The sequence below is a fragment of the Scyliorhinus torazame genome, chromosome 9 (genome assembly GCF_047496885.1).
Source record: "Scyliorhinus torazame isolate Kashiwa2021f chromosome 9, sScyTor2.1, whole genome shotgun sequence".
In the NCBI taxonomy this organism is placed as follows: Eukaryota; Metazoa; Chordata; class Chondrichthyes; order Carcharhiniformes; family Scyliorhinidae; genus Scyliorhinus; species Scyliorhinus torazame.
The window spans coordinates 38,486,327-38,514,126 of NC_092715.1; the positions used below are offsets into that span (position 1 = coordinate 38,486,327).

Genomic DNA, 27,800 nt, shown 5'->3' on the forward strand with positions numbered 1-27,800 from the left:
TTCTTGGACACACTCGTCTCCATCAAGGACGGTCACCTCTGCATTTCGCTTTACCGCAAACCCACGGATAACCTCACGATGCTCCACTTCTCCAGCTTCCACCCTAAACACATTAAAGAAGCCATCCCCTATGGACAAGCTCTCCGTATACACAGGATCTGCGCAGACGAGGAGGAGCGTAACAGACATCTACAGACATTGAAAGATGCCCTCATACGAACGGGATATGGCGCTCGACTCATCGATCGACAGTTCCAACGCGCCACAGCAAAAAAACGCACCGACGTCCTCAGAAGACAAGCATGGGACACAACCGACAGAATAGCCTTCGTCGTCCAGTACTTTCCCGGAGCGGAGAAACTACGACATCTTCTTCACAGCCTTCAACACGTCATCGATGAAGATGAACATCTTGCCAAGGTCATCCCCACACCCCCACTACTTGCCTTCAAACAACCGCGCAACCTCAAACAAACCATTGTTTGCAGCAAACTACCCAGCCTTCAGAACAGTGATCACGATACCACACAACCCTGCCATGGCAATCTCTGCAAGACGTGCCAGATCATCGACATAGATACCACTATTACACGTGAGAACACCACCCACCAGGTACGCGGTACATACTCGTGCGACTCGGCCAACGTTGTCTACCTCATACGCTGCAGGAAAGGATGTCCCGAAGCGTGGTACATTGGCGAGACCATGCAGACACTGCAACAAAGAATGAATGGACATAGCGCGACAATCACCAGGCAGGAATGTTCCCTACCAGTCGGGGAACACTTCAGCAGTCAAGGGCATTCAGCCTCTGATCTCCGGGTAAGCGTTCTCCAAGGTGGCCTTCAGGACGCGCAACAACGCAGAATCCGCGAGCAGAAGCTTATAGCCAAGTTCCACACACGAGTGCGGCCTCAACCGGGACCTAGGATTCATGTCGCATTACATTCATCCCCCACCATCTGGCCTGCGAAATCCTACCAACTGTCCTGGCTTGACACAATTCACACCTCTTTAACCTGGGGTTACCCCATCTCTGGATCTGTAAAGATTTAATCACCTGCTAATGCTCGCATTCCAAGCATTGTCTGACATCTTTGAATCTGTCTATATATATGTTTCTGGAACATACCTCTTCATTCACCTGAGGAAGGAGCAGCACTCCGAAAGCTAGTGACATCGAAACAAGCCTGTTGGACTTTAACCTGGTGTTGTAAGACTTCTTACTGTGCTCACCCCAGTCCAACGCCGGCATCTCCACACCATCAGTAAAAATAAAGAGAGGGTAAATAAGGAAATCAACAGGAAGGACCCTTACATTATTAAGTAGCTTTTTCTGTGGAACCTTATTAAACACTTTTGCAAATCCAAGTATATTACACTTACCAGTTCCCCATTATCTATCCTGTTCATTACCACCTCAAAGAGTAATAATACATTTGTCACGCTTGATTCCCCCTTCATACAGCCATGCTGATTCTCCTTGATTATATTTTGTATTTCTAAATGCTCTGCAATTACATCCTTTATAAAGGACTCTAACATTTTCCCAATGAAAAGATGTCAAGCTAACTGGCCAATAGTTAGCTATTTTTTGTCTCCCTCCCTTTTAAAGTCGGCAGTTTTCCAATCCTCTGGGACATTTCCCGAATTTAACGACTCTTGGAAGATTATTACCAGTGCATTCACTATCTCTGTAGCTACTTCCTTTGATAACCTAGGTTGCAATCCTTCCAGGTCCAGGAGACTTATTGACCTTTGGCCTCATTAGTTTCCTTCGTACTTTTTCTCCAGTAAGAGTTATTTTATTTATTTCCTCCCCCTCCTTTTCCGCCTTCATTATTTAGTATTTTGGGGATGCTATTCGTGTCTTCTATCGTGAGGACTGACGCACAGTATTTATTAAGCTCCTCTGCCATTTCCTGGTTTCCCACTATTATATCCCTAGTCTCATTCTCTAAGGGGCATCTGTTCACGTTGGCCTCTCTTCCTTTTTATATATCCAAAGAATCTCTTACTGTCCGTTTTTATATCACGAACTAAGTTACCCTCATAGTTTATCTTTTTCTTTGGTCATTTTTTTGGGTTTTAAAAACTTTCCCAATGCTCTGGCTTACCACTTAACTTTGCCACATATTATGATATTCCTTTCAGTTTAACACTATCATTAGCTTTCTTGGTTAACCATGGTTGATTTATCCTCTTCCTAGAATCCTTCTTCCTCACTGGAGTATATATTCTTCTTGAGAGTCAAGGGGCACGATTCTTTCTGGCCAGCTGGCGGGGCGGAAATCACTCCGGTGCAGGCCTAGCCCCTCAAGGTGAGGGCTCGGCCCCTCATGATGCGGAGAATTCCGCACATTTGGGGCGCCGTGATGCTAGACTGATTTGCGCCGTTTTTGGCGCCGGTCGGCGGACATCGCGCCGATTGCGGAGAATCCCGCCCCTGAACCATTTTCATAAATGTATGTCATTGTTGATCAACCGTCTTTTCTGCTAATCGTCTTTCCTAGTCCACTCCAGCCAGCGCCATATTCATTCATTTGTAATTACTTAATTTAAGTTTAGCACAGTTGTTTCTGACTCCGGTTTCTCACTCTCAAACTGAATGCTAAATTCTATCATGTTGTGGTCACTGTTTCCTCGGGGATCTTTTATTCTGTGATTGTTTATAAAACCTGCCTCATTCCACATTAACAAGTCCAAAATAGTCTGATCCCTGGTTGGATCCACAATATATTGTTCCAGGAAACTGTCCCGAATGCATTCTATGAATTCTTTCTCATGGCTACCTCTGCCAATTTGATTTTCCCAATCCACATGAAGATTAAAGTTGCCCATGATTAATACACCTGCCTTTTTACATCCCCTCATCTCCTGATTTATTCTCCATCCTACAATATAGCTACTTTTAGGGTGCCTATAGTTAGTCCGACCAATGTCCCCTTGAATATGGATTCTATATCTTCCAATCCAAAATAATTTCCTGCTATGGTACTTATTCCATCTTGTAACAACAAAGATACCCCATCACCCTTTCCTTCCTGTCTATCCGTATGAAAAGTCACATACCCCTGAATATTTAGTTCCCAGATTTGACCTCCTTGTAACCACATCTCTGTAATGGCAATAAGATGATACCTATTAACCTCAAGTGTATGCCGTTAATTCATTTATTTTTGTGCAGAATATTATGTGCATTTAAGTAGAACCATTTGTTTTGTAGTTTTCTCATTTTGTCCCCTTTCGCCTTATTTGCTGTTTTTTTTTAGATTTGTACACTCTCTCCCTTCCTGCCACACTCTATGTATCATTACCTAAATAGTTGCCTTGCAATGCTACCATATCCTTTTGGTCTACCAGCCTACAAATCCCCTCAATAGAACTGGCCCTCTTTTTATTTAGTTTAAAGCTCTCTCTACTTCCCTAGTTATGAGGTTTGCAAGAACACTGGTCTCAGCACAGTTCAGATGTAAGTCGCCCCAACGGTACAGCCCCAACTTTCCCCAGTACTGATATCAGTGCCCCATGAACCAAAACACATTTCTCCCACACCACTCTTTGAGCAATCATAGCATTTACAGTGCAGAAGGATGCCATTCGACCCATTGAGTCTGCACCGGCCATATATTAAGCTCTCTAATTGTATGTACTCTATGCCAATTTGCATGTGGCTCAGAGATTATAACCTTGGAGGTTCTATTGTTTAATGCGTAGGGCAGCGTGGTAGCACAGTGGTTAGCACTGTTGCTTCTCAGCGCCAGGGACCCGGGCTCAATACCCGGCTTGGGTCACTGTGTGCGGAGTCTGCACGTTCTCCCCGTGTCTGCGTGGGTTTCCTCCGGGTGCTTCGGTTTCCTCCCACAGTCCCAAAAGACGTGCTTGTTAAGAGAATTGGACATTCTGCATTCTCCCTCAGTATACCCAAACAGGCGCCGGAGTGTGGCGACTAGAGGGTTTTCACAGTAACCTCATTGCAGTGTTAATGTGAGCCTAATAAAGACTGTTATTATGTATTGCCTAGCTCCTCATATTCTCTATGCAGAACGTCTTTCCTGGTTTTACTGACGTCACCGGTATGTACATGGACCATGACAATGTTATCACCAGCTCTCACTGCAATTTCCTCTCCAACCCAGAGCACATGTCCCTCACCTGGCATCGGCCAGGCAACCCAGTCATCGGAACTCTCGCTCCTTGTTTTCAGAGAGCAGTGTCAATCCCCCTCACTATACTGTCCCCTACTACCACTACATTCTTATGTGCTCCCCACACTTGAATGTCTTCCTGTACACACGGTGCCATGGCCAGTTATCTCATCCACCCTGCAGCCCCTACTCGCATCCAAAGAGGCTGAAAGAACCTCAAACCTGTTGGACTATTACAGAGGCTGACACTCCTGTCCTCTTGGCCCCCTTACCTGCCTCAGCTGCAGTTTTACCCTCCCATCCCTGATCACTTTCCAGATCAGAAGATTCTAACCTAAGAGGTGTGACCGCCTCCTGGAACAAAGGATCCAGGTAACCCTCACCTTCCCTCACGTGTCTCAGTGTCCACAGCTCCGCCTCCAGCTCAATGACTTTGGGTCAAAACTGCAGATGTGCTTGCCCTGGGTAACACCAGTATCCATGAGCTCCCACATGCCGCAGCCGTGACACATCAACTGTTCTTTAAAATTTAAAGTACCCAATTATTTTTTTCCAATTAAGGGGCAATTTAGTGTGGTCAATTCACCTACCCTGCACATCTTTTGAGTTATGGGAGTGAAACCCACGCAGACACGGGGAGAATGTGCAAACTCCACACGGACAGTGACCCAGGGCCGTGATTCGAACCCGGGTCCTCAGCGCCGTAGGCAGCAATGCTAACCACTGTGTGCCACCGTGCTGCCCACCTTGACACCTAACTGTGCCGCTGTACTTATGAGCTTTAAGTAATTACTTCATTATTTGAATGATTTATTTTCTTTTGGATATTTATCAATCTTATCACAAACTCCAGTACTATTTTAAGTCTTCGGAAAATGGACCTCCACCATTTACCAGATACTCACCACTTAATTGCTACTTCATATAGATAATTAACATTCACTTTTCAACAAATCTACCAACTAAATAGAATTTGCATCTATTAACATAGTGAAGAAAAAACAAAGTAAAACATGGAGTTGATCAGAGGCAGACGTCTGGGGATGTGATGAGGTGCATGTCAGAGTTGTACGAATTGCAACAGGCCTTCCCGAAAAGAGGCAACGTGAAGGTTTTGTCAATCTCACTGGCTCACGGTGGCAGAGTGGTTAGCACTGCTGCCTCACAGCTCCAGGGTCCCTGGTTCAATTCCAGCCTCAGTGACTGTCTGTGTGAAGTTTGCACGTTTTCACCATGTCTGCGTGGGTTTCCTCCTGGTGCTCCAACAGTCCAAAGATGTGCAGGTTAGGTGGATTAGCCATGCTAAATTATCCCTGGGTGTCCAAAAAAAGGCTAGGTGGGGTTAATGGGTTATAGGGATAGGGTCGAGGCGTGAGCTTAAGTAGGGTGCTTGTTTCAAATGCCAGTGCAGACACGATGGGACGAATGGCCTCCTGCACTGTAAATTCTATGATTGTCACAAGCTTCCACCCGTAGCTGGCTCTGCTGCACAGAAGGGCGGGAAAAAGACTGGCAGGGCTATAGTCATAGGGGATTCAATCATAAGGGGAGTAGACAGGCGTTTCTGTGGTCGAAAACGAGACCCCCGAATGGTATGTTGCCTCCCGGGTGCACGGGTCAGGGATGCCTCAGATCGGCTGCAGGACATACTGAAGGGGGAGGGTGAACAGCCAGTTGCCATGGTGCATATAGGCACCAACGATGTAGATAAAAAACGGGATGAGGTCCTACAATCAGAATTTAGGGAGTTAGGAGATAAGTTTAAAAAGTAGGACCTCATAGGTAGTAATTTCAGGATTGCTACCAGTGCCACAAGACAGTCAGAGTAGAAATTCAAGAATAGTCAGAATGAATACGTGGCTTGAGAGATGGTGCAGGAGGGATTCAGATTTTTGGGACATTGGAACCGGTTCTGGGGGCGGTGGGACCATTACAAATCAGATGGTCTACACCTGGGCAGGACTGGAACCAATGTCCTAGGGCGTGCTTTTGCTAACACTGTTGGGGAGGTTTTAAACTAATGTGACAGGGGGATGGGAACCAGATTAGGAAGTTAGAGGTCAGTAAAGAGGCAGCAACTAAAGCCAGTAAGGTACTAGATAATAAACTCAATGTGACTAACGGGAAGAGTAGTCCGGGAAGAGATGATGAACGCAAAGGGACAGGTGGTCTGAGGTGCATTTGTTTCAATGCGAGAAGTGTAGCAGGTAAGGTAGATGAACTTAGGGCTTGGATTAGTACCTGGGAATATGATGTTATTGGTATTACGGAGACTTGGTTGAGGGAAGGGCAAGACTGGCAACTAAATATCCCAGGGTATAGATGCTTCAGGAGGGATAGAGAGGGAGGTAAAAGGGGTGGAAGAGTTGGATTACTGGTCAGAGATGATATCACAGCTATGATTAAGGAGGGCATGATGGAGGATTCGAGCACTGAGGCAATATGGGTAGAGCTAAGAAATAGGAAGGGTGCAGTAACATTGTTGGGACTTTACTACAGGCCTCCCAAAAGCGAGTGTGAAGTAGAGGTACAAATATCTAGACAGATTATAGAAAAATGTAGGAGCAATAGGGTGGTCGTGATGGGAGATTTTAACTTCCCCAGCATTGAATGGGACTCATGTAGTGTTGGAGGCGTAGATGGAGCAGAATTTGTAAGGAGCATCCAAGAGAGTTTTTTAGAGCAGTATGTAAATAGTCCAACTCGGGAAGGGGCCATACTGGACCTGGTATTGGGGAATGATCCCGGCCAGGTGGTTGAAGTTTCAGTCGGTGATTACTTTGTGAATAGCGATCACAATTCCGTAAATTTTAGAATACTCATGGACAAAGACAAGAGTGGTCCTAAAGAAAGAATGCTAAATTGCGGAAAGGCCAAGTATAACAAAATTCGGCAGGAGCTAGGGAATGTGGATTGGGAGCAGCTTTTCAGGGTAAATCCACATTTGAAATGTGGGAGTCTTTTAAGGAAAGGTTGATTAGAGTGCAGGACAGACATGTCCCTGTGAAAATGAGGGATAGAAATGGCAAGATTAGGGAACCATGGATGAGGGGTGGAATTGTGAGACTAGCTAAGATGAAAAAGGAAGCATACATAAGGTCTCGGCGACTTAAATCGGATGAAGCTTTGGAGGAATATCGGGAAAGTAGGACAAATCTCAAACGCGCAATAAAGAGGGCTAAAAGGGGTCGTGAAATATCTTTGGCTAACAGGGTTAAGGAAAATCCCAAAGCCTTTTATTCGTATACAAGGAGCAAGAGGGTAACTAGAGAAAGGATTGGCCCACTCAAAGACAAAATAGGGAATTTATGCGTGGAGTTAGAGGAAATGGGTGCGATTCTTAATGAGTACTTTGCATCGGTATTCACCAAGGAGAGGGACATGACGGATGTTGAGGCTAAGGATGGATGTTTAAATACTCTAGGTCAAGTCGGCATAAGGAAGGGGGAAGTTTTGGGTATTCTAAAAGGCATTAGGATGGACAAGTCCTCAGGTCCGGATGGGATCTATCCCAGGTTACTGAGGGAAGCGAGGGAAGAAATAGCTGGGGCCTTAACAGATATCTTTGCAGCATCCTTGAGCACGGGTGAGGTCCCAGAGGACTGGAGAATTGCTAATGCTGTCCCTTTGTTTAAGAAGGGTAGCAGGGATAATCCAGGGAATTATATACCTGTGAGCTTGACGTCAGTGGTAGGCAAACTGTTGGAGAAGATACTGAGGGATAGGATCTATTCACATTTGGAAGGAAATAGACTTATCAGTGGTAGGCAGCATGGTTTCGTGCAGGGAAGGTCATGTCTTGCAAACCTAATAGAATTTGAGGAAGTGACAACGTTAATTGATGAGGGAGGGCTGTAGATGTCATATACATGGACTTCAGTAAGGCGTTTGATAAGGTTTCCCATGGAAGGTTGGTGGAAAAAGTGAAGTATGGGTTTCAGGGTGTACTAGCTAGATGGATAAAGAACTGGCTGGGCAACAGGAGACAGAGAGTAGTGGTGGAAGGGAGTGTCTCAAAATGGAGAAAGGTGACTGGTGGTGTTCCACAAGGGATCCGTGCTCGGACCACTGTTGTTTGTGATATACATAAATGATCTGGACGAAGGTATAGGTGGCCTGATTAGCAAGTTTGCAGATGATGAAATGAAATGAAATGAAAATCGCTTATTGTCACAAGTAGGCTTCAATGAAGTTACTGTGAAAAGCCCCTAGTCGCCTTTGACAAGGTGCCACACAAAAGGTTGTTGCATAAGATAAAGATGCATGGCATTAAGGGGAAAGTAGGAGCATGGATAGAGGATTGGTTAATTAATAGAAAGCAAAGAGTGGGGATTAATGGGTGTTTCTCTGGTTGGCAATCAGTAGCTAGTGGTGTCCCTCAGGGATCAGTGTTGGGCCCACAACTGTTCACAATTTACATCGATGATTTGGAGTTGGGGACCAAGGGCAATGTGTCCAAGTTTGCAGACGACACTAAGATAAGTGGTAAAGCAAAAAGTGCAGAGGATACTGGAAGTCTGCAGAGGGATTTGGACAGGCTAAGTGAATGGGCTAGGGTCTGGCAGATGGAATACAATTTTGACAAATGTGAGGTTATCCATTTTGGTAAGAATAACGGCAAAAGGGATTATTATTTAAATGATAAAATATTAAAACATGCTGCTGTGCAGAGAGACCTGGGTGTGCTCGTGCATGAGTCGCAGAAAGTTGGTTTTCAGGTGCAACAGGTGATTAAGAAGGCAAATGGAATTTTGTCCTTCATTGCTAGAGGGATGGAGTTTAAGACTAGGGAGGTTATGCTGCAATTGTATAAGGTGTTAGTGAGGCCACACCTGGAGTATTGTGTTCAGTTTTGGTCTCCTTACTTGAGAAAGGACGTACTGGCACTGGAGGGTGTGCAGAGGAGATTCACTAGGTTAATCCCAGAGCTGAAGGGGTTGGATTACGAGGAGAGGTTGAGTAGACTGGGACTGTACTCGTTGGAATTTAGAAGGATGAGGGGGGGATCTTATAGAAACATATAAAATTATGAAGGGAATCGATAGGATAGTTGCGGGCAGGTTGTTTCCACTGGCGGGTGAAAGCAGAACTAGGGGGCATAGCCTCAAAATAAGGGGAAGTAGATTTAGGACTGAGTTTAGGAGGAACTTCTTCACCCAAAGGGTTGTGAATCTATGGAATTCCTTGCCCAGTGAAGCAGTAGAGGCTCCTTCATTAAATGTTTTTAAGATAAAGATAGATAGTTTTTTGAAGAATAAAGGGATTAAGGGTTATGGTGTTCAGGCCGGAAAGTGGAGCTGAGTCCACAAAAGATCAGCCATGATCTCATTGAATGGTGGAGCAGGCTCGAGGGGCCAGATGGCCTACTCCTGCTCCTAGTTCTTGTTCTTATATTCCGGCGCCTGTTCGGGGAGGCTGGTACGGGAATTGAACCGTGCTGCTGCCCTGCCTTGCTCTGCTTTAAAAGCCAGTGATTTAGCCCAGTGAGCTAAACCAGATACTAAGATTGGTGGAGTTGCAGATAGTGAGGAGGACTGTCAGAGAATACAGCAAAATATAAATAGATTGGAGAGTTGGGCAGAGAAATGGCAGATGGCGTTCAATCCAGGCAAATGCGAGGTGATGCATTTTGGAAGATCTAATTCAAGAGAAGACTATACGGTCAATGGAAGAGTCCTGGGGAAAATTGATGTACAGAGAGATCTGGGAGTTCAGGTCCATTGTACCCTGAAGATGGCAACGCAGGTCGATAGAGTGGTCAAGAAGGCATACAGCATGCTTGCCTTCATCGGACGGGGTATTGAGTACAAGAGTCGGCAGGTCATGTTACAGTTGTATAGGACTTTGGTTAGGCCACATTTGGAATACTGCATGCAGTTCTGGTCGCCATATTATCAGAAGGATATGGATGCTTTAGAGAGGGTGCAGAGGAGGTTCACCAGGATGTTGCCTGGTATGGAGGGTGCTCGCTATGACGAAAGGTTGAGTAGATTAGGATTGTTTTCGTTGGAAAGACGGAGGTTGAGGGGGGACCTGTTTGAGGTCTACAAAATTATGAGAGGTATGGACAGGGTGGATAGCAACAAGCTTTTTCCAAGAGTGGGGGTGTCAATTACAAGGGGTCACGATTTCATGGTGAGAGGGGGAAAGTTTAAGGGATATGTGCGTGGAAATTTTTTTTACGCAGAGGGTGGTGGGTGCCTGGAATGCTTTGCCAGCGGAGGTGGTAGAGGCGGGCACAATAGCATCATTTAAGATGCATCTAGACAGATATATAAACGGGCGGGGAACAGAGGGAAGTAGATCCTTGAAAAATAGATGACAGGTTGAGGTAAATGATCTGGATCGGCGCAGGCTGGGAGGGCCGAAGGGCCTGTTCCTGTGCTGTAATTTTCATTGTTCGTTGTTCTAGTTTCTGCATACCCTGGACTGGATTCTCCACCGTCGGGATGCTCCGTTTTGCTGGCAGCCCGGGGGTTTCCTGGCGACGTGGGGTTACCCCACAATTGGAAACCCCATTGACCAGCTGGTGAAAGGGAGCGTCCCACCGGTGTGCTGAACCAGAAATCTGGCGAGGTGGGACAGAGAATCCAGACCCCTTTCTCTATGCATGTTTGTAGAGCGGAGGAGTAAGAAACCTCTCCTCAATGACTCCATAAATATTCAGAGCAGTTCCAGACTCGGAGTGGAAGAGAGATTCTTGAGGTTGAGATGGGGTTCTGAATTTATTTTATGGAAACACTGTTTCGCTCTTTTCTCTGATAGTTTTAAGTATTTCAAGTTCTAAGGTTCACTCTGGATTTGCCGCTTCTGTTGAAAACCAAGGCAGTTTGCCCAAAATTCATCCCGGAGCAGTCAAAATTTGTGGCGCTTATAGAAGTTTTTTTTAAAGCATTTTTAAGTTTTTAAAAGTCTTCACACCAGGATTGCTCTCGCTGCTCCTTCCATCAGTGGATGATGCTGCAGCCAAGGAATTCAGTCCATTCACATCTCTTGGTGCAGTCAGCAGAAAGCACCGCCACCTCCCCACTTACTGCAAAATACGAGCCCAAGTAGCTTGAGATCTGATGCATAAAAACACACACCCAGTGAAAATAAACATGGGGCTAGAGTAAATATTGTAATGAGAGCAAAAGAATTCCTCACATTTGTTTCTTTTTCACTCACCAGCAGAGAAGTGGCAATTAAGGTAGAACAAAGAACAAAGAACAAAGAAATGTACAGCACAGGAACAGGCCCTTCGGCCCTCCAAGCCCGTGCCGACCATGCTGCCCGACTAAACTACAATCTTCCACACTTCCTGGGTCCGTATCCCTCTATTCCCATCCTATTCATGTATTTGTCAAGATGCCCCTTAAATGTCACTATCGTCCCTGCTTCCACCACCTCCTCCGGTAGCGAGTTCCAGGCACCCACTACCCTCTGCGGAAAAAACTTGCCTCGTACATCTACTCTAAACCTTGCCCCTCTCACCTTAAACCTATGCCCCCTAGTAATTGACCCCTCTACCCTGGGAAAAAGCCTCTGACTATCCACTCTGTCTATGCCCCTCATAATTTTGTATACCTCTATCAGGTCTCCCCTCAACCTCCTTCGTTCCAGTGAGAACAAAGCGAGTTTATTCATCCGCTCCTCATAGCTAATGCCCTCCATACCAGGCAACATTCTGGTAAATCTCTTCTGCACCCTCTCTAAAGCCTCCACATCCTTCTGGTAGTGTGGCGACCAGAATTGAACACTATACTCCAAGTGTGGCCTAACTAAGATTCTATACAGCTGCAACATGACTTGCCAATTCTTATACTCAATGCCCCGGCCAATGAAGGCAAGCATGCCGTATGCCTTCTTGACTACCTTCTCCAACTGTGTTGCCCCTTTCAATGACCTGTGGACCTGTACTCCTAGATCCCTTTGACTTTCAATACTCTTGAGGGTTCTACCATTCACTGTATATTCCCTACCTGCATTAGACCTTCCAAAATGCATTACCTCACATTTGTCCGGATTAAACTCCATCTGCCATCTCTCTGCCCAAGTCTCCAAACAATCTAAATCCTGCTGTATCCTCCGACAGTCCTCATCGCTATCTGCAATTCCACCAACCTTTGTGTCGTCTGCAAACTTACTAATCAGACCAGTTACATTTTCCTCCAAATCATTCATATATACTACAAAGAGCAAAGGTCCCAGCACTGATCCCTGTGGAACACCACTGGTCACAGCCGTCCAATTAGAAAAGCATCCTTCCATTGCTACTCTCTGCCTTCTATGACCTAGCCAGTTCTGTATCCACCTTGCCAGCTCACCCCTGATCCCGTGTGACTTCACCTTTTGTACTAGTCTACCATGAGGGACCTTGTCAAAGGCCTTACTGAAGTCCATATAGACAACATCCACTGCCCTACCTGCATCAATCATCTTAGTGACCTCCTCGATAAACTCTATCAAGTTAGTGAGACAGGACCTTCCCTTCACAAAACCGTGCTGCCTCTCACTAATACGTCCATTTTCTTCCAAATGGGAGTAGATCCTGTCTCGGAGAATTCTATCCAGTAATTTCCCTACCACTGAAGTAAGGCTCACCGGCCTGTAGTTTCCGGGATTATCCTTGCTACCCTTCTTAAACAGAGGAACAACATTGGCTATTCTCCAGTCCTCCGGGACATCCCCTGAAGACAGCGAGGATCCAAAGATTTCTGTCAAGGCCTCAGCAATTTCCTCTCCAGCCTCCTTCAGTATTCTGGGGTAGATCCCATCAGGCCCTGGGGACTTATCTACCTTAATATTTTTTAAGACACCCAACACCTCGTCTTTTTGGATCTCAATGTGACCCAGGATATCTACACACCCTTCTCCAGACTCAACATCTACCAATTTCTTCTCTTTGGTGAATACTGATGCAAAGTATTCATTTAGTACCTCGCCCATTTCCTCTGGCTCCACACATAGATTCCCTTGCCTATAGGTCGTACCACACACGGCAGCGAGGAGAAAGGGCAACCAAGTGACAAATGGGATTTAATACAAAGAAGTGCGAGGTGATACATTTTGGCAGAAGGGATAAGGAGAGACAATGGGCGGAATTCAATGGAAACTTTCTAAGTTCATTTGTGGTGGGTTTCTCACCAGCTCTGCCAGTGAGTTCCCTGGCGCTATCTAATGTCACTTAGTCACCTTTTTGGGCCCTGGGGAGATTCACACCGGTTTAGCCCAGACTATGAATTATTTTCAGCGCTGGGAGCTGAACTCAGAAATCAGTCCACCACTTTGAAAGGGTGCCCCTATCTCTGAGTGAGCTGTGGGTCCCCCACACCCCACACTCATGGGCAATGTCACCGCCCCCACACACATGGACACTACCCCACACCCCCCAAGTGAGGACACTCTGCTATGGTGTCCCTGGGGTTCCCCCTCTTCAGCAGCCCCCTCCCCCACCTTTCATCCCCTACTTTCCAGGACCACCAACCATCACCTCCCAGAGGCCCCAACTTACCTGCCCTGCACACACCCCACCCTTTAAACCTCCCCTCCCTTCCACCCTCCTGTCATGGGCATGACTCTCCTCGGACCCTGACCCTTGGCAGTGCCACCCTGGCACCTGGGTAACCTTGCACTGCCACCCACCCTGGCAGTGCTCCTGCCAGCTTGGCAGTGCCAGTGCCAAGGTGCCCACATTCGAGGGGGAGGGCCAGGGAGCCACCCTGCACTACTCCTGTCCACCCAGGGGCCTCCAAAGGCCCAGGAGACTCCCTGCTCCCCTGGGTTTTGTTTTGCATGGTCCACATTCTTGTGGACCAGTACGTATCGGCACCTGGCTGCAGCCTCCCTGGTAAGGCCAGTAGATCCCGAGTAGTTACACACCCATTGACTGGCTCCCCACACACCCATTAGCTGCTTCTGAAGTACAATATTCTTATGTCTCTCTGTCATTAACCTATGACCTTATTGGGATGCGTGCAGAATTGGATATGTAGATTTTTTTCAAATTAATTTACGGTATGTGGGCATCGCTGGGTAGGGCAGCACTTATTGCCCATCCCTAGTTGCTCTTCAGAAGGTGGTGGTGAGTTGCCTTCTTGAACTGCTGTAGTCCCAGCGGTGTAGGTACACCTACTGTGCTGTTAGGAGGGAGTTCCAGGATTTTGCCCCAGCGACAGTGAAGGTACGGCGATACAGTTCCAAGTCAGGGTGGTGAGTCACTTACATAGAACATAGAACATAGAACAATACAGCGCAGTACAGGCCCTTCGGCCCACGATGTTGCACTGAAACAAAAGCCATCTAACCTACACTATACCATTATCATCCATATGTTTATCCAATAAACTTTTAAATGCCCTCAATGTTGGCGAGTTCACTACTGTAGCAGGTAGGGCATTCCACGGCCTCACTACTCTTTGCGTAAAGAACCTACCTCTGACCTCTGTCCTATATCTATTACCCCTCAGTTTAAAGTTATGTCCCCTCGTGCCAGCCATTTCCATCCGCGGGAGAAGGCTCTCACTGTCCACCCTATCCAACCCCCTGATCATTTTGTATGCCTCTATTAAGTCTCCTCTTAACCTTCTTCTCTCCAACGAAAACAACCTCAAGTCCATCAGCCTTTCCTCATAAGATTTTCCCTCCATACCAGGCAACATTCTGGTAAATCTCCTCTGCACCCGCTCCAAAGCCTCCACGTCCTTCCTATAATGCGGTGACCAGAACTGTACGCAATACTCCAAATGCGGCCGTACCAGAGTTCTGTACAGCTGCAACATGACCTCCCGACTCCGGAACTCAATCCCTCTACCAATAAAGGCCAACACTCCATAGGCCTTCTTCACAACCCTATCAACCTGGGTGGCAACTTTCAGGGATCTATGTACATGGACACCTAGATCCCTCTGCTCATCCACACTTTCAAGAACTTTACCATTAGCCAAATATTCCTCATTCCTGTTATTCCTTCCAAAGTGAATCACCTCACACTTCTCTACATTAAACTCCATTTGCCACCTCTCAGCCCAGCTCTGCAGCTTATCTATATCCCTCTGTAACCTGCTACATCCTTCCACACTATCGACAACACCACCGACTTTAGTATCGTCTGCAAATTTACTCACCCACCCTTCTGCGCCTTCCTCTAGGTCATTGATAAAAATGACAAACAGCAACGGCCCCAGAACAGATCCTTGTGGTACTCCACTTGTGACTGTACTCCATTCTGAACATTTCCCATCAACCACCACCCTCTGTCTTCTTTCAGCTAGCCAATTTCTGATCCACATCTCTAAATCACCCTCAATCCCCAGCCTCCGTATTTTCTGCAATAGCCTACCGTGGGGAACCTTATCAAACGCTTTGCTGAAATCCATATACACCACATCAACTGCTCTACCCTCATCTACCTGTTCAGTCACCTTCTCAAAGAACTCAATAAGGTTTGTGAGGCATGACCTACCCTTCACAAAGCCATGCTGACTATCCCTGATCATATTATTCCTATCTAGATGATTATAAATCTTGTCTCTTCTCATCCCCTCCAAGACTTTACCCACTACAGACGTGAGGCTCACCGGTCTATAGTTGCCGGGGTTGTCTCTGCTCCCCTTTTTGAACAAAGGGACCACATTTGCTGTCCTCCAGTCCTCTGGCACTATTCCTGTAGCCAATGATGACATAAAAATCAAAGCCAAAGGTCCAGCAATCTCTTCCCTGGCCTCCAAGAGAATCCTATCATAAATCCCATCAGGTCCCGGGGACTTATCTATTTTAAGCCTGTCCAGAATTGCCAACACCTCTTCCCTACGTACCTCAATGCCATCTATTCTATTAGCCTGGGGCTCAGCATTCTCCTCCACAACATTATCTTTTTCCTGAGTGAATACTGACGAAAAATATTCATTTGGTATCTCGCCTATCTCTTCAGACTCCACACACAATTTCCCATCCCTGTCCTTGACTGGTCCTACTCTTTCCCTAGTCATTCGCTTATTCCTGACATACCTATAGAAAGCTTTTGGGTTTTCCTTGATCCTTCCTGCCAAATACTTCTCATGTCCCCTCCTTGCTCGTCTTAACTTGGAAGGGAACATCCAAGTGGTGGGGGTTCCGGGTATCTGCTGCTCTTGTCCTTCTAGATGGTAGCGGTCATGGGTTTGGAAGATGCTGTCTAAGGAACTTTGGCGAATTACTGCATCTTGTAGATGGTACACACGGCTGCCAAAGTTCGTTAGTGGCGGAGGGTTTGAATGTTTGTGGAAGGGGGAGCAATCAAGCGGGCTGCTTTTGTGCTGGATGGTGTCGAGCTTCTCGAGTGTTGTTGGAGCTGCACTCATCCAGTCAAGTGGAGAATATTCCATCTTGACTTGTGCCTTGTAGATGGTGGACAGGCTTTGGCGGGGTCAGGAGGTGAGTTACTCGCCATAGGATTCCTAGCCTTTGACCTGCCTTGGTAACCACAGTATTATTATGGCTATTCCAGTTTTGTTTCTGATCAATGGCAACACCCAGGATGTTGGTTGTGGGAGATTCAGCAATGGTCATGCCATTGGATGTCAAGGGGCGATGTTACATCTCCTCTTGTCGGAGATGGTCATTGTCTGGCACTTTGGTGGTGCAAATGTAACTTGCCACTTGTCAGCCCAACCCTGGATATTGTCCAGGTCTTGCTGACTGCTCATTATCTGAAGAGTCGCGAATGGTGCTGAACATCATGCAGTCATCTGAAAACATCACCACTTCTGACGGAAAGGTCATTGATGAAGCAGCTGAATATGGCTGGGCATAGGACACTGCCCTGAGGAACTCCTGCAGTGATGCCCTAGAGATGAATTGATTGACCTTCAACCACCAGAGCCATCTTTCTTTGTGCCAGGTATGACTCCAACCAGTGGAGAATCATATAATTTACAGTGCAGGAGGCCATTTGGCCCATCGAGTCTGCATTGACCCTTGGAAAGAGCACCCTACCCAAGCCCACACCTCCACACTATCCCCCTTTTTTGGGACACTAAGGGCAATTTAGCATAGCCAATCCACCTAACCTGTAGATCTTTGGACTGTGAGGAAACTGGAGCACCCGGAGGAAACCCACGCAGACACGAGGAGAATGTGCAGACTCCGCACAGACGTGAGCTAAGCTGGGAATCAAACCTGGGACTGTGAAGCAACTGTGCTACCGTGCTGCCCCAAGACTTTTCTCCGATTCCCATTGACTCCAGTTTAGCTAGGGCTCCTTGATGTCATACTCAGTCAAATGCTGCCTTGATGTCAAGGGCAGTCGCTCTCATATCACCTCTGGCATTTAGCTCTTTTGTCCACGTTTGAACCATGGCTGTAATGAGGTCAGCTGAGTCACCCTGGCGGAACCCAAACTGAGCGCCCATGAGCAGGTTACTGCTAAGTAAGTGCCGCTTGCTAGAACGATTAGTGCCTCCTTCCATCTGATGGTGGACAGTCAACTAATAGGACGGTAATTGTCTGGGTTGCATTTGTCCTGTTTCTTGTGTACAGGACACAGCTGGGCAGTTTTCCACATTGCTGGATAGATCCCAATGGAACAGCTGCGCTAGGGGTGTGGCGAGTTCTGGAGCTCAAGTCTTCAGTACTATTGGTGGAATATTGTCAGGGCCCCCAGCTTTTGCGGTATACAGTGCCTTCAGCCCTTTCTTGATACCATATGGAGTGAATCGTATTGGCTGAAGACTGACATCTGTGATGCTGGACCACCAGGAGAGACGGAAATGGATCATCCACTCTACTTCTGGCTGAAGATTGTTGCAAAAGCCTCAGCCTTGTCTTTTGCATATTTGTGCTGGGCTCCTCCATTATTGAGGATGGGGATATTTGTGGAGCCTTCTCCTCCAGTGAGTGGTTCAATTGTCCACCACCATTCATGGCTGGATGTGACAGGACTGCAGAATGTGTTTGTTGTGGAATTGCTTAGCTCTGTCTGTCAATTGCTGCTTGTGCTATTTTACATAAAAGTAGGCCTGTGTTGTAGCTTCACCAGATTGACATCTCATTTTTCGGTATGCCTGGTGTTGCTCCTGGCAAGCTCGCCTGCATTGAACCAGGGTTGGTCCCTGACTTGGTGGTAAGGGTGGAGTGGGGGATATGCCAGGTCATGAAGTTGTAGATTGTGGTTGAATACAATTCTGCTGCTGCTGATGGCCCACAGCACCTCAGGGATGCCCAGTCTGGAGTTGCCAGATCTGTTTGAATACTATCCCATTTAGCACAGTGGTAGTGCCACACAACACGATGGAGGGTATCCTCAATGTGAAGGTATTGGACGAGGATAGGATCGTGCCCCTATACTTAAATGGATGATTGATATACAATGTCTGCGTTCAAACATGAAAGTTGTCTTCTTGGATGGGGTACTGAAGGTGGATGGTGTATTGGCAGAGTACACAATCAAAACCCCAGCTGTTCAGCAGAGAGCAAAATAACTTAAAATACATTTTTTAAAAGACTGCCAGACACCAGATGCTGTAAAGAGTTTTATTTATTCAAAAATAATTGTAAAAATCTAGCTTCAGCAAGCACTGAAATCACGGTAACATTGCCATGTCAGGCATTAGGCAAATTAGTAACATAATTTAATTGAGTAAAATATAGTTAATGGTATTCCAGAGTAATATGCTCAACATACATCTTTTTAAAAAACTGCAGTTTATTTTTATTATTGAACTGAACATCACCATCATTAACTCTATTTCAGACCCTCTTTACTATCCAGAGTTGCACCTTTGGTGGTTTGCAGATAATGAATGTGAATCTCTAACCACCTGTTTTACATTGATCTCCTTGAAGAGCACATTGCTCTTACTCCTGATTTCTGAGGCGGTGGATTCTGAAACAGGAGGGAATAAAATAAATAATCTTTTTACAATCTTTATTATTGTCACAAGTAGGCTTACACCGCAGTGAAGTTACTGTGAAAATCCCCTAATCGCCACATTCCAGCACCTGTTCAGGTACACTGTGGGAGAATTCAGAATGTCCAATTCACCTAACAGTACGTCTTCCGGAACGTGGGGGAGGAAACCGGAGCACCCGGAGGAAACCCACGCAGAGAACGTGCAGACTCCACACAGACAGTGACCCAAGCAGGAATTGAACCTGGGACCCTGGCACTGTGAAGCTACAGTGCTAACCATTGTGCTACCATGCCGCCACAGAAAGAGAATAGAAAAAGTAGTGGGGCACCCCCAAATAATAACACACCGTTACTAAATAGCTGTAGTTGGATTTAAAGGTTATGAATATAGATCACTAACTCTTAATGCTAAGAGGGTGAGCACATATGTTTAACACTCTGGCAGGAAATAAATTTTAAACTACAGGGGATAGATTTTCTTCATTGAGGCAGAGTTATAAAAAACGTGTCCAATTGAAAATCACATACAAACATTCTGTTTTATGCCAAGTTGCAGAATCTTCTCTAAACCTTAAGGGTATAACTTTGCCTGATTCAGAAATCCCTTCAATAAAACATTACTTGCCTGAAGAAAGTCTGGAAGGGGGTGACGAGTGAAACAAAGGAAAGATGAATCAGAGGTGTTCAGAGAGTAACGGGGCACAAATACCATAGCGATGATACATATATCACTGATTCCAGCCAAGAAACCATACCTTAATGGTGCCAGAATAAACCTACGGAATATTCTGCAAATTGCTACCTGACATAACAGGTAAATCAATGAGAAGGCAGAAACTGTGAGGATTGTAATGGACATTTGGTCAGGCTTGCTTTGAATGGCCCTCTCAAGTCAAACAAGCTGCCAACGCCAACACTCTCAGTTCACTCGGGAATAATACCAGGAAGCGGAGTTCCCTACAACCTGCTGGGTCACTGTCTGTGCGGAGTCTGCACGTTCTCCCCGTATCTGCGTGGGTTTCCTCCGGGTGCTCCGGTTTCCTCCCACAGTCCAAAGACGTGCAGGTTCGGTGGATTGGCCATGCTAAATTGCCTTCAGTGACCAAAAAGGTTAGATGGGGTTATTGGGTTTGGGGGATAGGGTGGAAGTGACGGCTTAAGTGGGTCAGTGCAGAATCGATGGGCCGAATGGCCTCCTTCTGCACTCTATGTTCTATGTTCTGAACCCAGCTAAAGACCATGGCTTCAGAACAAACAGGGGGGAAAAATTGAGGGAATCAAGGGGTCTATTTAAAATAACGCAAAATACCAAAAGAATGAGGGAAAAGGTTTTAGTGCCGTAAGAAAGCAGTGAAAGATTTTCTGAGATTGAAATAGAAGGAGAGTTTGACCTTACTTGATTCAGTTGTCTCTGTTCTTTTACTGTCAGGGTACAAGCACTCGTACTGGTACTGAGGGAGTGGAAGTCTTGTTGCTCGCTCTCCCAGCGTGGGTTTTAAATTATAACGCTCTTTTTAAAAAATAGGTGATACTTTGAATCAATAAAGGTATATACTAAACATTTGTAAACCGCGTTCTCAAACATTGAGAAATATTGCTTAAAATCTTTGCCATTTTTGGGAGAAATAACTCAATCAAAGGAATTTAAGGTAACGTTCTCCAAAAGAAAATCTTGGCCGAATTAACCATCTGTTCTTCCAAATCAGAAATCAAGCGACGCTTTTTAAATTCGGTAGGGTTTGTTTAGTGTAAAGTGGCATGTGTTTAGAAAAAGAGAAAAACAATCTCAACATTCCTCCGGATCCTGGATTCTATGACATTGACACATAGGAATGTGCAGGACGAGGAGTAATAAAAACTGCAGGCTATCTGTCAGGTTGCAGGGTGGAGAAAATGATCTTACTGTTGTGACATCTCAAGTGTGTAGCTGATGATACTGTTTGAAAATGAGATCCAGTGAAACATCTACAATCCAGTAAAGTAACCAGTTGTACTTGAATGAGCAGTTGAGGCTCCTTCTTTAAACGTTTTTAAGAGAAAGATAGATGCCTTTCTAAAGAATAAAGGGATTCGGGGATATGGTGTACGGGCCGGAGAGTGGAGCTGAGTCCACAAAGATCAGCCATGATCTCATTAAATGGCGGAGCAGGCTCGAGGGGCCAGATGGCCTACTCCTGTTCCTAGTTCTTATGTTCTTATGTACTGACCCACTGGGTCACAGTGACCAACTTATCAATATGTCAGCACACAGGAAACCTCAATGTTCTCACATTGGCCCTGATTTTAACAAGAGATGGGATCAGACCATGTGGGGAGCCTGTGCAAGGAACTCAGTGATGTGTCAAGGCTTGGAGAGGTTTAAAGTCCCGGGCTTAGCCTCCGAATCTTGACAAAACCAGGACGTAGACTTTATGAAAAAATATTTGCTGATTTATTTTATCATTAAAAACCATCTATAAGTAGCGCTGAACTAAATCACTTGTGTTTGACATCATTGTTCAAGCATAAAAAGAAGGCCCACAATTTTTACTTAATGCAGTATGCTTCAAACAGCATCAGAACCTATACTGAGCAATTGCATTGTACAAAGATTAGAACGCTACCGTCTGCTAGTGATTAATTAATTGGCGATGATCCAGTAATTCTAAATGAGTAAATTCTCTGCTAAAGTAGCATTCAAAGCAATCACATGTGATCGTTATAAACATTCTTCTGCTAATGCAAGGTTTCTAAAGCTTGCATTTTTGGCACTTAGACATTTAATTGCAAACCATATCTTCCTATCTTGGTTTTAATGATGGACATGTAGGTAGTAAGAGATAAACAATATACAAGATAGCAACTTGACCTGTGACTTCATTTTGACTGAACGTAATTCATAGAATTTACAGTGCAGAAGGAGGCCATTCGGCCCATTGAGTCTGCACCGGCTCTTGGAAAGAGCACCCTACCCAAGGTCAACACCTCCACCCTATCCCCCATAACCCAGTAACCCCACCCAACACTAAGGGCAATTTATCATGGCCAATCCACCTACTTAAATCAGTTTGACTTACAGAAGATTGCAAAATAACTTCAGTCGGGCTCAATTACTGAATTAAGATAGAAAGAAATGGAAATGTTGGAAATCAGAAATATGAGCAGGTTTCTAAATTTCCTAGGTATCATACTCTAGAATTTTCTCCCTAAACCTAACCACAAGTCTCTCCTCCTTTAAAATGCTCCTCAGAACCAAACTGTGATATCTCCTTCTTTGGCTCTACATCTATTTTTGTTTGATAATGCTCCTGCAATTGCATTTTTGGACATTTCATGACTTTAAAGGCGCTATATAAATGCAAGTTTTCATTGTTAAGTATCAGGAAAGAGGCACAGTTCTGGCTACGGGTGTCTCCCAAAAATGTTAACGTATCTTTTCCCATTTGAGGTGATGAGCTGACTGGCCTCCTGCACCATACACCTTTCCACATTTTAACACTGGTGCACCGATTTATTTCTAATACTTCCTGCGCTAACTAATAACTTCTCACTGACAACTTAGGGCAAACTGAATGATGCATCGTAGGGAATCTAAACCAAATCAAGATTAACCCCATGCTGTATTGCAATATTTTAAACAAGTTAGAATAAATACTGATAGGATAGAAAGCTATTAAGATGTAAACTCTATGGAAATTAAATTCTGTTATTTATTATTACATATTGGACCACTTTCCACTTAAAATATTTTGAATTAATTTAATCGGATATATTTGGGTGTTTACTCACTTGGGTGTTCCAGTCTTGCGAGTTGCCTTTGTCGCACATGCATGTTGATAATTGCCAGAGCTTTCTGGTTGATTGTATAGATATCAGGATCTTCCAACAGCTCAGTTAATCTCAGGTTGGCTCGAATAGCATTGGTGGCAGTTGCCCGGGCAATCAAAGGCAACTTTAACTGGTAACTATCGTCCATAAAGTTCATTTCATCATCAAGGATGAGTTTTGCTCTAAACGTAAATGGAATTATGTTGTTAGGACATGGTGAGATAGCAGGAAAGTGAAGAAGTGTTTTTTGGGGTCAAAAGACCTTTTCATGGTCTTACCCTAATCAATCAATGTTGGAAATAGGAAAATTACATTTTCCTCATAAGCACAATTTTAAATTCAAACTCACCTTCTGTTCCTCTTTCACCATTTGGGATAGAGGGTGAAAAGTATTCTGATTGGCCATGCTAAATTGCCCTTAGTGTCCAAAAAGGTTAGGTAGGTTTAATAGGTTACGAGGCTAGGGTAGAGGTGTGGGTTTAAGTAGGGTGCTCTTCACAAGGGTCGGTGCAGACTCGATGGACCGAATGGCCTCCTTCTGCACTGTAAATTCTATGATTCTATGATCGCTGCAACTGCATCAAACATGTACAACATCAAGTCAGTCACTGGATAGGGGAAAGAGTAAAAACCCTGCCTAACTCACCCCTCTCTCTCGACCAGCCCAATTTGCTCTGCAGAAAATAGAGATTGAGCCTGAGCCCTCCTGTTCCCATTTTCACAACAAGCTGGCAATACTTATCCAATATACCCCAAAGATTACCCAACCTGCACTTTAATGAATAACAATGCACTCCAGCCTGCAGACATTTTGCATTCAGCCAGTGCTATCATGGGCTGAGTAATTAGCAACAACATTTCTCACACTCGAGCATCCCCAGTGAACTGCCAGCATGCCTTTAGTAAGTTATAATATCATGTAGAATGAAAATACTTACTGCCTATTTGTCAGCAAGGTGTATATGTGTTGTATCAGATACTCTGCCCCCCCAGGCTTGGAATGCATTGTAGCATAAATTAATTCCTTGGGAATATTCAACTTTCTCCTGAAAAAAAACTTGGAAGAGAAAGTACAGTAAAACAAATTAATTGTCAAGAACATGTGCTGCCAAAAGCCACACAACTGTTGAGGTTTAATCCGGACAAATGCGAGGTAATGCATTTTTAAAGGAATGTCTCTTCAATCTGAGGTTGTGCCCTCTGGTTTTAGTTTTTCCTACAGGTGGAATCATCCTCTCCACATCCACTCTATCCAGGCCTCGCAGTATCCTGTAAGTTTCAATAAGTTCCCCCCTCATCCTTCTAAACTCCAATGAGTACAGAGACAGAGTCCTCGATTGCTCTTCATATGGCAAGCTCTTCATTCTGGGGATCATTCTTGTGAACCTCCTCTGGACCCTTTCCAAGGCCAGCACATCATTCCTTAGATACGGGGACCAAAACTGCTCACAATACTACAAATGGGGTCTGACCAGAGCCTTATACAGCCTCAGAAGTACACCCCTGCCCTCTAGCCCTCTCGACATGAATGTTAACATTTCATATGCCTTTATAACTGCTGACTGAACCTGGACGTTAAGGCTCAGAGAATCTTGAACTAGGACTCCCAAGTCCCTTTGTGCTTCTGATTTCCTGAGCCTTTTCCCATTTAGAAAAGAGTCAATGCCTCCATTCTTCCTACCAAAGTGCATAACCTCACACTATTCCACATTGTATTCTATCTGTCACTTATTTGCCCATTCTCCAAATGGTATTTCTGCAGCCCCCTGCTACCTGTCCCTCTGCATATCTTTGTATCATCTGCAAACTTAGCAACAGTGCCTTCAGTTCCTTCTTCCAAATCATTAATGTATACTGTGAAAAGTTGTGGTCCCAGCACTGATGCCTGAGGTACACCACTAGTCACCGGCTGCCATCCTGAAAAAGACTCCTTTATCCCCACTCTCTACCTTCTGATACTTCATTAAAAAATTCAATTATGTTAGTTGAGAAATGAATTTGAACAATAATCTTTATTATTGTCACAAGTAGGCTTACATTAACACTGCAATGAAATGAAATGAAAATGAAATGAAATGAAATGAAGTTACTGTGAAAATCTCCTCGTCGCCACACTTCGACACCTGTTCAGGTACACTGAGGGAGAATTCATAATGTCCAAATTATCTAACAAGCTCGTCTTTCGGGACTTTGTGGGAGGAAACGGAGCACCCGGAGGAAACCCACGTAGACACGGGGAGAACGTGCAGACTCTGACCCATTTGTGGGCTGCTGTTGGAATGCTCCTGCTGTCTTGCCTCAGTGGTATGGCCTCATTCTATCAGAGTAACGTGCTTTCTCCAAACATTTTATACATATATTACTCTTAACGTTTGAAAGTAAAAGGGTCTACTTTTGCAGACATGTCTAATTTATGTTATTTCAAAGTAAAAACTGCCTGTCACTGCATTTCTGTAGTAAATACTGGTTAAAACAGCCTCGCTGCTTGGAGATTACATTCATAAAAGATTAACAAAGGCTGTTTTGTGGATAAAGAACAAGCCTGTTAAAAAAAACAGGTCCTGCTTAAACGGTCTGGAATTTAAAATTCTAAAGATTTCACTTGCTCTAAATAACGAACACTGATTGTAGCCTGCACCTGAAAAAATCTTTTGTATTAAACTGTTCTTTTTTTATTTATTATTTAATGGGATGTGGGTGTCTACTGCTGGGCCAGCATTTATTGCCCATCCCTAACTGTCCTTTAAATGATTGATTTGCGAGGCTATTTCAGAGGTTATTTAAGAGTCAACTACATTTCTGTGGGTCCCGAGTAACATGCAGGCCAGAGCAAATAGGAACGGCAGATTTCCAACCCAAAAGGGACATTAATGAACCAGGTGGGTGTTTATGACAATCAACAATGGTTTCCTGGTCATCATTAGGCTTTTCATTCTAGATTTTTATTGTACAGTCATAGAGTTTTACAGAAAATTTCACCACTTTCCATGAGAAATTACCCTGAGTCTCCAGATCACTAATCCAATGACAATTCCGAGTTCCCGACGTGGGGACACGTATGGTCTCATCCATCAGGAACTCGGCCTGTTGGCTGCGGACTGAGTCCAGCGCCGCCACAGTCAGGGGAGGGCCGATCCGCAGGCTGTGGGGTGGACTATAGAACATTAGAACATTACAGCGCAGTACAGCCCCTTCGGCCCTCGATGTTGCGCCGACCTGTGAAACCACTCTAAAGCCCATCTACACGATTCCCTTATCGTCCATATGTCTATCCAATGACCATTTGAATGCCCTTAGTGTTGGTGAGTCCACTACTGTTGCAGGCAGGGCATTCCACGCCCTTACTACTCTCTGAGTAAAGAACCTACCTCTGACATCTGTCCTATATCTATCTCCCCTCAATTTAAAGTTATGTCCCCTCGTGTTAGACATCACCATTCGAGGAAAAAGGCTCTCACTGTCCACTCTATCGAATCCTCTGATCATCTTGTATGCCTCAATTAAGTCACCTCTTAACCTTCTTCTCTCTAACGAAAACAGCCTCTAGTCCCTCAGCCTTTCCTCATAAGATCTTCCCTCCATATCAGGCAACATTCTGGTAAATCTCCTCTGCACCCTTTCCAATGCTTTTTCGCGGCCCGGGTCCGCGAGCGGTCTCCGCCATGTAGCACGGCGCGACCGCTGCAGGCCTCTGCCTTGCATATGCGCGGCCACTGACCCAGCAGTTCTATTGGGGCGTATCAGCAGCTAGTGGGTGCTCTATGCTGCCGGCCTGCTAGCCCCCAGTGTCATGATATTCAGGCACACATCATAGCACATACATACATACTGATGATCAACGGACCAATCAACACACACAGCACGACAGCCAATCACAGGCAAGAGCATACACAGTACAAAACAGGGAACACAACACTTCCTGGGCACTCGAGCAGGAGACGGCTCAGGGCACAGAGCTCATTGCAGGCCACTCAGACATCCACCATGTGCTGAGTGCCACCACAAGACAGAATTAGGAATAGGTCCACAGAATCAAAGGTCATGATCGAACCTCAGTGAACAGTTCACCAATGTAAATAGTTGTCTGAAATAAAACTGCTTTGTACCATTCACAACTGTGTTGGTTCATCTGTGTGGCAGACCACCCAACACTTCACCCAGCAAACCAGGGAATCGGTGGCCATTTTGTGCCAGTTTTTCTGGTGTAAAACACCACCATTCCCACGCCGGCATGAGGACATAGCCCCAGAATTAGAGAATCCAGGCCCAATTCTTTGAACTGTATCTCAACTCAGGTGCAACTGTTGTTGTTGTGAACAGGTTTATGGGGTTGATCTAAGTGCTAACCAGAGTAGATAATACAAATACATTATACACCCCTTGCATTAACTCTGCAAAAGGAATACAATGTACACACAGGCGGCATTGCTTAACTTGATGCAAAGTCACTCAAAACAATCTCTCAAGAGCATGTACTCACGTGCTCGAGTTGTGACCAGTTCTTCAGCTTGGAAGGGAATGAGCCTCCATTGTTGAAAACTTTAATGTCAACATCTTGAGGATAGTACCAGGAGAAGATTTCAGCCACAAGATAACCATTACAAAAGGCTCTGTGAAATACAACAGACAAGACAATTTCTGGCAGGGCAATGAAGAACATTATTTTCTTACATGTTCCCTAATTCCATATTTATAACAGGCTCTCGGTTGCTGTGCTTATCAGCCTGTGCCTTTCTGCGCATTCGCCTGTTGGACAGACAATTCCAGAGTGCAGGTGCGGAATATTCCAGCCTCTATGCATTGAAGCCATGACAAAACAGCAGAAATATGAAATGAAAATCGCTTATTGTCACAAGTAGGCTTCAAATGAAGTTACTGTGAAAAGCCCCTAGTCGCCACATTCCGGCGCCTGTTCGGGAAGGCTGTTACGGGAATTGAACCGAGCTGCTGGCCTGCCTTGGTCTGCTTTCTAAGCC

At 45.2% G+C, this 27,800-nt stretch overlaps 1 protein-coding gene across 2 annotated transcripts in view; it reads right to left on the reverse strand.

Annotated features, from left to right (window-relative positions):
* The window catches only part of spata4 (spermatogenesis associated 4), a 49,740-nt gene that overhangs the window by 13,232 nt on the left and 8,708 nt on the right, over positions 1-27,800 (reverse strand). The window contains exons 2-6 of one of the 2 annotated variants that reach the window (XM_072515788.1): positions 27,305-27,434; positions 23,763-23,881; positions 22,786-23,006; positions 20,414-20,527; positions 18,625-18,990 (exon numbers count right to left, since the gene is read on the reverse strand). In XM_072515788.1, the coding sequence (XP_072371889.1) occupies positions 18,869-18,990; positions 20,414-20,527; positions 22,786-23,006; positions 23,763-23,881; positions 27,305-27,434 (706 nt within the window). In that variant the 3' untranslated portion in view covers positions 18,625-18,868. Of the gene's footprint in view, positions 1-18,624; positions 18,991-20,413; positions 20,528-22,785; positions 23,007-23,762; positions 23,882-27,304; positions 27,435-27,800 lie in introns of those variants that run through there. The other variant, XM_072515789.1, reaches the window with a different exon arrangement.